The 10,000-nt window shown below is 46.6% G+C and overlaps 1 protein-coding gene across 15 annotated transcripts in view; it reads right to left on the reverse strand.

Moving 5' to 3' along the window:
- Nucleotides 1–10,000, reverse strand: part of LOC109891290 (calcium-dependent secretion activator 1) — a 146,535-nt gene that overhangs the window by 38,149 nt on the left and 98,386 nt on the right. For all 15 annotated transcript variants that reach the window (XM_031825461.1, XM_031825447.1, XM_031825460.1 and 12 more), the window contains exons 8-11: nucleotides 3,719–3,858; nucleotides 3,004–3,070; nucleotides 2,064–2,172; nucleotides 200–412 (exon numbers count right to left, since the gene is read on the reverse strand). In XM_031825461.1, the coding sequence (XP_031681321.1) occupies nucleotides 200–412; nucleotides 2,064–2,172; nucleotides 3,004–3,070; nucleotides 3,719–3,858 (529 nt within the window). The remainder of the gene's footprint in view (nucleotides 1–199; nucleotides 413–2,063; nucleotides 2,173–3,003; nucleotides 3,071–3,718; nucleotides 3,859–10,000) is intronic.

The raw sequence follows: 10,000 nt of genomic DNA on the forward strand, positions 1-10,000 counted from the left end.
TGCGTGGCTGTGTGTTACTGTTAGTTCCACAGAGCAATGTGTAACACTTACAGTATGTGCCTGCAGTGTGGCGTGGGGAGAGACGCATGGCGTGGTGAAATGTTATGGATGAGAGCTGTCACGGGATTGGGGGGATGAAACCTGACACTGCCTTCTGATTGGTTGATCTGATGGTGAAGTTTAGTATTGGTTTACTCACAGAACTGGGAGATAGGCGCATCCATCTGGGCAGCTGCGCCCCCCTTGGAGTTGAGTTTCTGGACCTGGGTGGGGGGCACGGGCTTGTGGGACTGACCGGTGGCCCGGTACATGGCCTGGACCCACAGGATGCGGTCTTGCTCGTCATCACTAGCAAAGATCACAGTGTCGCCCTCCTTCACTGCGTTGAAGAAGGTCCTCCCACCATCCAGACCTAGAGACAGAGAAGAGGGTTCAGGGACAAGTTGTGTGTGTGTATGTGTGTGTGTGCATAAGTGTATGTGCGCATGCATCCATTTGTGCTTGTGTGCGTGTGTGTATATACAGTTAGAGTCTGAAGTTTACATACACTTTGGATGGTCATTAAAACTCGCTTTCCAATCACTCCACAAATTTCTTGTAAACAAACTATAGTTTTGGCAAGTCGGTAAGGACATCTACTTTGTGCATGACACAAGTCCTTTTTCCAACAATTGTTAACAGACAGATTATTTCACTTATAATTCCCTGTATCACAATTCCAGTGGGACAGAAGTTTACGTATACTAAGTTGACTGTGCCTCTAAACAGCTTGGAAAATTCCAGAAAAGGACGTCATGGCTTTAGAAGCTTCTGATAGGCTAATTGACATAATTTGAGTCAATCGGAGGTGTACCTGTGGATGAATTTCAAGGCCTACCTTCAAACTCAGTGCCTCATTGCTTGACATAATGGGAAAATCAAATGAAATCAGCCAAGACCTCAGAAAAATTGTAGACCTCCACAAGTCTGGTTCAACCTTGGGAGCAATATCCAAACGCCTGAAGGTACCACGTTCATCTGTACAAACAATAGTATGCAAGTATAAACACCATGGGACCACGCAGCTGTCATACCGCTCAGGAAGGAGACGTGTTCTGATGCTGGCGGAAACAGGTACAAAAGTATCTATATTCACAGTAAAACGAGTCCTATATCGCAAGAAAGAAGCCACTGCTCCAAATCATCCATAAATAAAAACAGACTACAGTTTGCAACGGCACATGATGACAAATATAGTACTTTTTGGAGAAATGTCCTCTGGTCTGATGAAACAAAAATAGAACTGTTTGTCCATAATGACCATCGTTATGTTTGGAGGAAAAAGGGGGAGGCTTGCAAGCCGAAGAACACCATCCCATCCGTGAAGCACGGGGGTGGCAGCATCACGTTGTGGGGGTGCTTTGCTACAGGAGGGATTGGTGCACTTCACAAAATAGATGGAAAAATTAGGAGGAAAATTATGTGGATATATTGAAGCAACATCTCAAGACATCAGTCAGGAAGTTAAAGCTTGGTCGCAAATGGGTCTTCCAAATGGACAATGACCCCAAGCATACTTCCAAAGTTGTGTCAAAATGGCTTAAGGACAACAAAGTCAAGGTATTGGAGTGGCAATAACAAAGCCCTGACCTCAAACTTATAGAACATTTGTGGGCAGAATTGAAAAAGCGTGTGCGAGCAAGGATGCCTACAAACCTGACTCAGTTACACCAGCTCTGTCAGGAGGAATGGGCCAAAATTCCCCCAACTTATTGTGGGAGCTTGTGGAAGGCTACCCGAAACGTTTGACCCAAGTTAAACAATTTAAAGGCAATGCTTCCAAATACTAATTGAGTGTATGTAAACTTCTGACCCACTGGGAATGTGATGAAAGAAATAAAAGCTGAAATAAATCATTCCCTCTCTATTATTCAGAAATTTCACATTCTTAAAATTAGGTGGTGTTCCTAATTGACCAAAGACGGGGAAATTTTACTAGGATCAAATGTCAGGATTTGTGAAAAACTGAGTTTAAATGTATTTGGCTAAGGTGTATGTAAACTTCCGACTTCAACTGTATGTACCTGGCTGGGGGTCAGTGTAATCCACAGTGTAACCATCCAGCTGTAGCAGCTCCTGTGGCTCAGACTTCTTCTCTCTGTAGCTGCACATGGCAAAGGTGTACTGGCTCACCTGCAGGAGAGAGGACAGACACGTCATACCCTTCATGTGCTGAGGAACATTACAGGATCAGTCGTGACTTTTCAAGTATGAGCTTCTTTAAAAAGGTGTTATATTTGTGTGGAAACCATCCCTTCCCAGTGGCAGTTCGGGAACACCCGCCCTTCAGCACCCCCCCCCCCCCCCCTTAAACGGAGAGTCAAGACTAAACCAATTCACCTTGGTGGTGTGCAGACTGGTTTAATATTATTCTTAACGACTTCACACAAACAAAAAGCAACAACATGCCTGAAACTATATATTCACAGTGTTATGAATGAATTATGGTATATTTGGTAGCATTTCGTAGTGTGATTTACTAATTTCATTAGTACTGTATAAAGTTAGAGGTGCGCTATTTGATAGATTCCCCCGCTCCCCCTACCTCCAGCTCCCAGAGGGGAGCCCTGAGGTCAATCTACCCCCGCCCCCCTCCCCATCTCATACTTCTGAGTGGGAGACCTTCCCAGGTAGTAGCCTGCCTAGTTCACAAACTAGAATCAGGGCGCCCACTCCGACAAAGTTAATTGACCCACAGTCCCACACGGTGACATGATATCATTGACATGACGTGCAAATGAGCATTAGAAAACCTATCGCGCAAATGTTACCATTACGATGTTTTTGTGCGGGTGCCCCGTGCCGCCCCCTGCAAGATGTCACCCTGGGCGACTGCCAATGTCACCTATACCTAAATACGCCACTGCTTCAGGCACATGTTTCTTAAGGTGTTGGTGGTGTACTAATTTGAATAACCTTTGAATTGAGCAGACCTGATATTTCAGAGGCTGATTATATACCTACCTGAACCAGGACAAAGAAACGCTTCTTCCATCGCTTCCAGACGTTTTTCCCAAAAGCCCACAAATACCTTCCAGAAAACAATGTTAAAGTTTATTACATGGCATTGGTATGAGAATTGGCTAATATTGTTTCCTGTGTTGTAGCAACAGCAACAGAATGGACAGGTTTAGCCCGCACTAAATGTATAGACAAGACTGTATCCCCTCCTACGTGGAAAGGAGAGGCTGATCTAATCACTGTTTATAATATCTCTTACAGAAAAACACAGAATTCATGTTATGTGTAGTTTCATGTTATCACATGTTGCTTTACATGTTGTCACATGTTATCACATTAACTTTACATAAGATCACATGTGGTTTCCATTAGGGATGACAATGATGTTTCATGCAGACTGGATGACCCTGAGTTGACAGAGGCTTTGTTGCTCCCCAAAGGTGAAACAGACAAGGACAAAAGGGCCCTCAACAGGCAGGCAGAATGGTCATAAGACATCTAGTCATGTGCTGCAACTATAATATTATAGTGTATCTATGGAAACACAAGATAATTCATATAGATTGTCTCAATGAAATCCAACACCTGATGGTGGTCTGAATGGTATGTCAATGTCATACAATATTTATGATTATGGTCCTCGATAATTTTATAGAGCATTCCATGGGAAACTTTCTAAGAGTTGTACAGATCAGATCTGTAGCTTGTCCATGCTTACCCAGAATGCTTCATGTTCTGCGGTTTGTCCATGCGGATGGCCAGTTTGATCTGAAGGTTCTGGTCGGGGCAGGCCTTAGTGATGGCCATCTTATGGAGCTCTGAGGCTTTGGGGCTGTTAGGGGTCGGGTGGAGGACCACCTGGAAGAGAGAAGTATCAAATAAATTCATATTGAAAGAGAGATTTAGAGATGAAGAAAAAATGACAATATCCACACTAAACTACTTGTTTTTATCCTTTATTAGTCCCATTGACATCTCTATTGCACTCCTCACTGCCTTTTCCCACCTGAACAAAAGGAACACCTATGTAAGAATACTGTTCATTGACTACAGCTCAGCGTTCAACACCATAGTGCCCTCAAAGCTCATCAATAAGCTAAGGTCCCTGGGACTAAACACCTCCCTCTGCAACTTGATCCTGGACTTCTTGATGAGCCACCCCCAGGTGGTGAGGGTAGGTAACAACACATCCTCAACACAGGGGTCCCTCAGGGGTGCGTGCTCAGTCTCCCCGTGTACTCCCTGTTCACTCATGACTGCACGGCCAGGCACGACTCCAACACTATCATTAAGTTTGCTGATGACACAACAGTGGTAGGCCTGATCACCGACAACGACGAGACAGCCTATAGGGAGGAGGTCAAAGACCTGGCCGCGTGATGCCAGGATAACAAACTCTCCCTCAACATGATCAAGACAAAGGAGATCATTGTGGACTTACAGGAAGAAGAGGACTGAGAACTCCCCCATTTTTCATCCATGAGGCTGTAGTGGAGCAGGTTGAGAGCTTCAAGTTCCTTTGTGACCACATAACCAACAAGCTAACATCGTCCAAGCACACCAAGACAGTCGTGAAGAGGGCAAGACAAAACCTATTCCTCCTCAGGAGACAGAATAGATTTGGCATGGGTCCTCAGATCCTCAAAAGTTTCTACAGTTGCACCATCGAGGGTATCATAAGTGGTTGCACTACTACCTGGTATGGAAACTACTCGGCCGCCGACCGCAAGGCACTACAGAGGGTAGTGCGTATGGCCCAGTACATCACTGGGGCCAATCTTCCTGCCATCCAGGACCTCTATACCAGGCAGTGTCAGAGGAAGGCCCTAAAATTGTCAAAGACTCCAGCCTCCCTAGTCATAGACTGTTCTCTCTGCTACTGCAAGCGGTACCGGAGCGCCAAGTCTTGGTCCAAGAGGCTTCTAAACAGCTTCTACCCCCAAACCATAAGACTCCTGAACATCTAATCAAATGGCTACCCAGACTATTTGCATTGCCCCCCTCCACACACCTTTTACACCGCTGCTACTCTCTGTTTATTATCTATACATAGTCACTTTAATAACTCTACCTACATGTATATATTATCTCAATTACCTAGTCTAACCGGTGCCCCGTACAATGACTCTGTACTGGTACCCCTCAGTATATAGTCTCCACAGTGACTCTGTTCTGGTACCCCCAGTATATAGTCTCCACATTGACTCTGTACCGGTACCCCCAGTATATAGTCTCCACATTGACTGTACCGGTACCCCCAGTATATAGTCTCCACATTGACTCTGTACCGGTACCCCCAGTATATAGTCTCCACATTGACTCTGTACCGGTACCCCCCCAGTATATAGTCTTCACATTGACCCTGTACCGGTACCCCCCAGTATATAGTCTCCACATTGACTCTGTACCGGTACCCCCCAGTATATAGTCTCCACATTGACTCTGTACCGGTACCCCCCAGTATATAGTCTCCACATTGACTCTGTACCGGTACCCCCCAGTATATAGTCTCCACATTGACTCTGTACCGGTACCCCCAGTATATAGTCTCCACATTGACTCTGTACCGGTACCCCCCAGTATGTAGTCTCCACATTGACTCTGTACCGGTACCCCCAGTATATAGTCTCCACATTGACTCTGTACCAGTACCCCCCCAGTATATAGTCTCCACATTGACTCTGTACCGGTACCCCCAGTATATAGTCTCCACATTGACTCTGTACCGGTACCCCCCAGTATATAGTCTCCACATTGACTCTGTACCGGTACCCCCAGTATATAGTCTCCACATTGACTCTGTACCGGTACCCCCCAGTATATAGTCTCTACATTGACTCTGTACCGGTACCCCCAGTATATAGTCTCCACATTGACTCTGTACCGGTACCCCCAGTATATAGTCTCCACATTGACTCTGTACCGGTACCCCCAGTATATAGTCTCTACATTGACTCTGTACCGGTACCCCCAGTATATAGTCTCCACATTGACTCTGTACCGGTACCCCCAGTATATAGTCTCCACATTGACTCTGTACCGGTACCCCCAGTATATAGTCTCTACATTGACTCTGTACCGGTACCCCCAGTATATAGTCTCTACATTGACTCTGTACCGGTACCCCCAGTATATAGTCTCTACATTGACTCTGTACCGGTACCCCCAGTATATAGTCTCCACATTGACTCTGTACCGGTACCCCCCAGTATATAGTCTCCACATTGACTCTGTACCGGTACCCCCAGTATATAGTCTCTACATTGACTCTGTACCGGTACCCCCAGTATATAGTCTCTACATTGACTCTGTACCGGTACCCCCAGTATATAGTCTCTACATTGACTCTGTACCGGTACCCCAGTATATAGTCTCTACATTGACTCTGTACCGGTACCCCCAGTATATAGTCTCTACATTGACTCTGTACCGGTACCCCCAGTATATAGTCTCTACATTGACTCTGTACCGGTACCCCCAGTATATAGTCTCTACATTGACTCTGTACCGGTACCCCCAGTATATAGTCTCCACATTGACTCTGTACCGGTACCCCCAGTATATAGTCTCCACATTGACTCTGTACCGGTACCCCCAGTATATAGTCTCCAACATTGACTCTGTACCGGTACCCCCAGTATATAGTCTCCACATTGACTCTGTACCGGTACCCCCAGTATATAGTCTCTACATTGACTCTGTACCGGTACCCCCAGTATATAGTCTCTACATTGACTCTGTACCGTTACCCCCAGTATATAGTCTCTACATTGACTCTGTACCGGTACCCCCAGTATATAGTCTCCACATTGACTCTGTACCGGTACCCCCCAGTTATAGTCTCCACATTGACTCTGTACCGGTACCCCCAGTATATAGTCTCCACATTGACTCTGTACCGGTACCCCCAGTATATAGTCTCCACATTGACTCTGTACCGGTACCCCCAGTATATAGTCTCCACATTGACTCTGTACCGGTACCCCCAGTATATAGTCTCCACATTGACTCTGTACCGGTACCTCCGTATATAGTCTCCACATTGACTCTGTACCGGTACCTCCGTATATAGTCTCCACATTGACTCTGTACCGGTACCCCCCAGTATATAGTCTCTACACTGACTCTGTACCGGTACCTCCGTATATAGTCTCCACATTGACTCTGTACCGGTACCTCCGTATATAGTCTCCACATTGACTCTGTACCGGTACCCCCAGTATATAGTCTCCACATTGACTCTGTACCGGTACCCCCAGTATATAGTCTCCACATTGACTCTGTACCGGTACCCCCAGTATGTAGTCTCCACATTGACTCTGTACCGGTACCCCCCAGTATGTAGTCTCCACATTGACTCTGTACCGGTACCCCCAGTATATAGTCTCCACATTGACTCTGTACCGGTACCCCCAGTATGTAGTCTCCACATTGACTCTGTACCGGTACCCCCCAGTATGTAGTCTCCACATTGACTCTGTACCGGTACCCCCAGTATATAGTCTCCACATTGACTCTGTACCGGTACCCCCAGTATATAGTCTCCACATTGACTCTGTACCGGTACCCCCAGTATGTAGTCTCCACATTGACTCTGTACCGGTACCTCCGTATATAGTCTCCACATTGACTCTGTACCGGTACCCCCAGTATATAGTCTCCACATTGACTCTGTACCGGTACCCCCAGTATATAGTCTCCACATTGACTCTGTACCGGTACCCCCAGTATATAGTCTCCACATTGACTCTGGTACGGTACCCCCCCAGTATATAGTCTCCACCATTGACTCTGTACCGGTACCCCCAGTATATAGTCTCCACATTGACTCTGTACCGGTACCCCCAGTATATAGTCTTCCACATTGACTCTGTACCGGTACCCCCAGTATATAGTCTCCACATTGATCTGTACCGGTACCCCCAGATATAGTCTCCACATTGACTCTGTACCGGTACCCCCAGTATATAGTCTCCACATTGACTCTGTACCGGTACCCCCAGTATATAGTCTCCACATTGACTCTGTACCGGTACCCCCAGTATATAGTCTCCACATTGACTCTGTACCGGTACCTCCGTATATAGTCTCCACATTGACTCTGTACCGGTACCTCCGTATATAGTCTCCACATTGACTCTGTACCGGTACCCCCAGTATATAGTCTCTACACTGACTCTGTACCGGTACCTCCTGTATATAGTCTCCACATTGACTCTGTACCGGTACCTCCGTCTATAGTCTCCACATGACTCTGTACCGGTTACCCCCAGTATATAGTCTCCACATTGACTCTGTACCGGTACCCCCCAGTATTAGTCTCCACATTGACTCTGTACCGGTACCCCCAGTATGTAGTCTCACATTGACTCTGTACCGTACCCCCAGTAGTATCTCACATTGACTCTGTACAGTACCCCCAGTATTAGTCTCCACATTGACTCTGTACCGGTACCCCCAGTATGTAGTCTCACATGACTCTGTACGGTACCCCCCAGTATGTAGTCTCCACACTTGACTCTGTACCGGTACCCCCAGTATATAGTCTCCACATTGACTCTGTACCGGTAACCCCCAGTATATAGTCTCCACATTGACTCTGTACCGTACCCCCCAGTATGTAGTCTCCACATTGACTCTGTACCGTACCTCCGTATATAGTCTCCACATTGACTCTGTACCCGGTACCCCCAGTATATAGTCTCCACATTGACTCTGTACCGGTACCCCCAGTATATAGTCTCCACATTGACTCTGTACCGGTACCCCCAGTATATAGTCTCCACATTGACTCTGTACCGGTACCCCCCAGTATATAGTCTCCACATTGACTCTGTACCGGTACCCCCAGTATATAGTCTCCACATTGACTCTGTACCGGTACCCCCAGTATATAGTCTCCACATTGACTCTGTACCGGTACCCCCAGTATATAGTCTCGCTATTGTTATTTTACTGCTGCTCTTCTTTTTTTTTAACTACATTGTTGGTTAGGGGCTCGTCAGTAAGCATTTCACTGTAAGGTGAAACCTACACCTGTTGTATTCGGCGCATTCGACTATTAATATTTTATTTATTTGAGATAGAAATAATGTGCACCGGTGTGAGTGTAATGTACCAGGTGTATTGGAGATATCTCCATCCAGTGAGTCTGTATTCAACACCATGAGTCAGCTGAACAGTCAATTCATTTCAACGAGCTTCCATTAAATCTTAATCGTGCTCTGGCAGCCTGGGCCCCAGTGTGCCGGTGCTTTGTGACACGTTTGAGCTGGTGGCTCAGCCTATCTGTGTAGCTGTGTAGCCGTATCAAAGGAGAGAGAAGCGCAGCAGCCGACACTCTCCTCTACTCCGCGTCGCTCTGCTCCACACTGCCCCCCTGAAGAGGGGGCCTAATCTATCTTTGCTGAGTTAAAGAGCTTTGAGGAAGCATTGTGGCCCGGCTGGATGACTGGCTGGCTGATTGACTGACTGCCTGCCTGGTTAACTGACTGACTGATCAACTGACTGACTGGCTCACTTTTTGACTGACTGATAACTGCCTCTCTGCCACTGCAGAAGGAGACCAAAGAGCCCCTGTCAAAGCCAAGGTCACTACCACAAAGTGATGTCTTACAGCCACTCCCCTCCTCTCCTTTCCACAGCCTCAGCCTCAGTCTACCACAGCCACAAATCAGCCCTAGCTAGCCCCTCTGATAACCAGCAGTGAGCACAGCCGAGCCCGGGGCCATCCGTCACACAGTCACAGGACGATCGATTGCTCTCGCTCTCTGCACCAGAGGACAGCGCCAGAGAGGAGCAAACCAGATGATTAAGACATTTCCGCATGACTTTCCTGTCACAGATGATGCAAATTGCATAATTAATATGCAACTAATTAAAACATGTTAATCAAAGTGAAGAAATATGATAGCTGTGTACAGTATGTGGCCCGAAGATATCACTGAGGAACTGTGACGGGGTCACAGCTCAGAGGTAAAACTGGTTGAAATGAAGTTCT

The sequence above is a fragment of the Oncorhynchus kisutch genome, linkage group LG5 (genome assembly GCF_002021735.2).
Source record: "Oncorhynchus kisutch isolate 150728-3 linkage group LG5, Okis_V2, whole genome shotgun sequence".
NCBI lineage: Eukaryota > Metazoa > Chordata > Actinopteri > Salmoniformes > Salmonidae > Oncorhynchus > Oncorhynchus kisutch.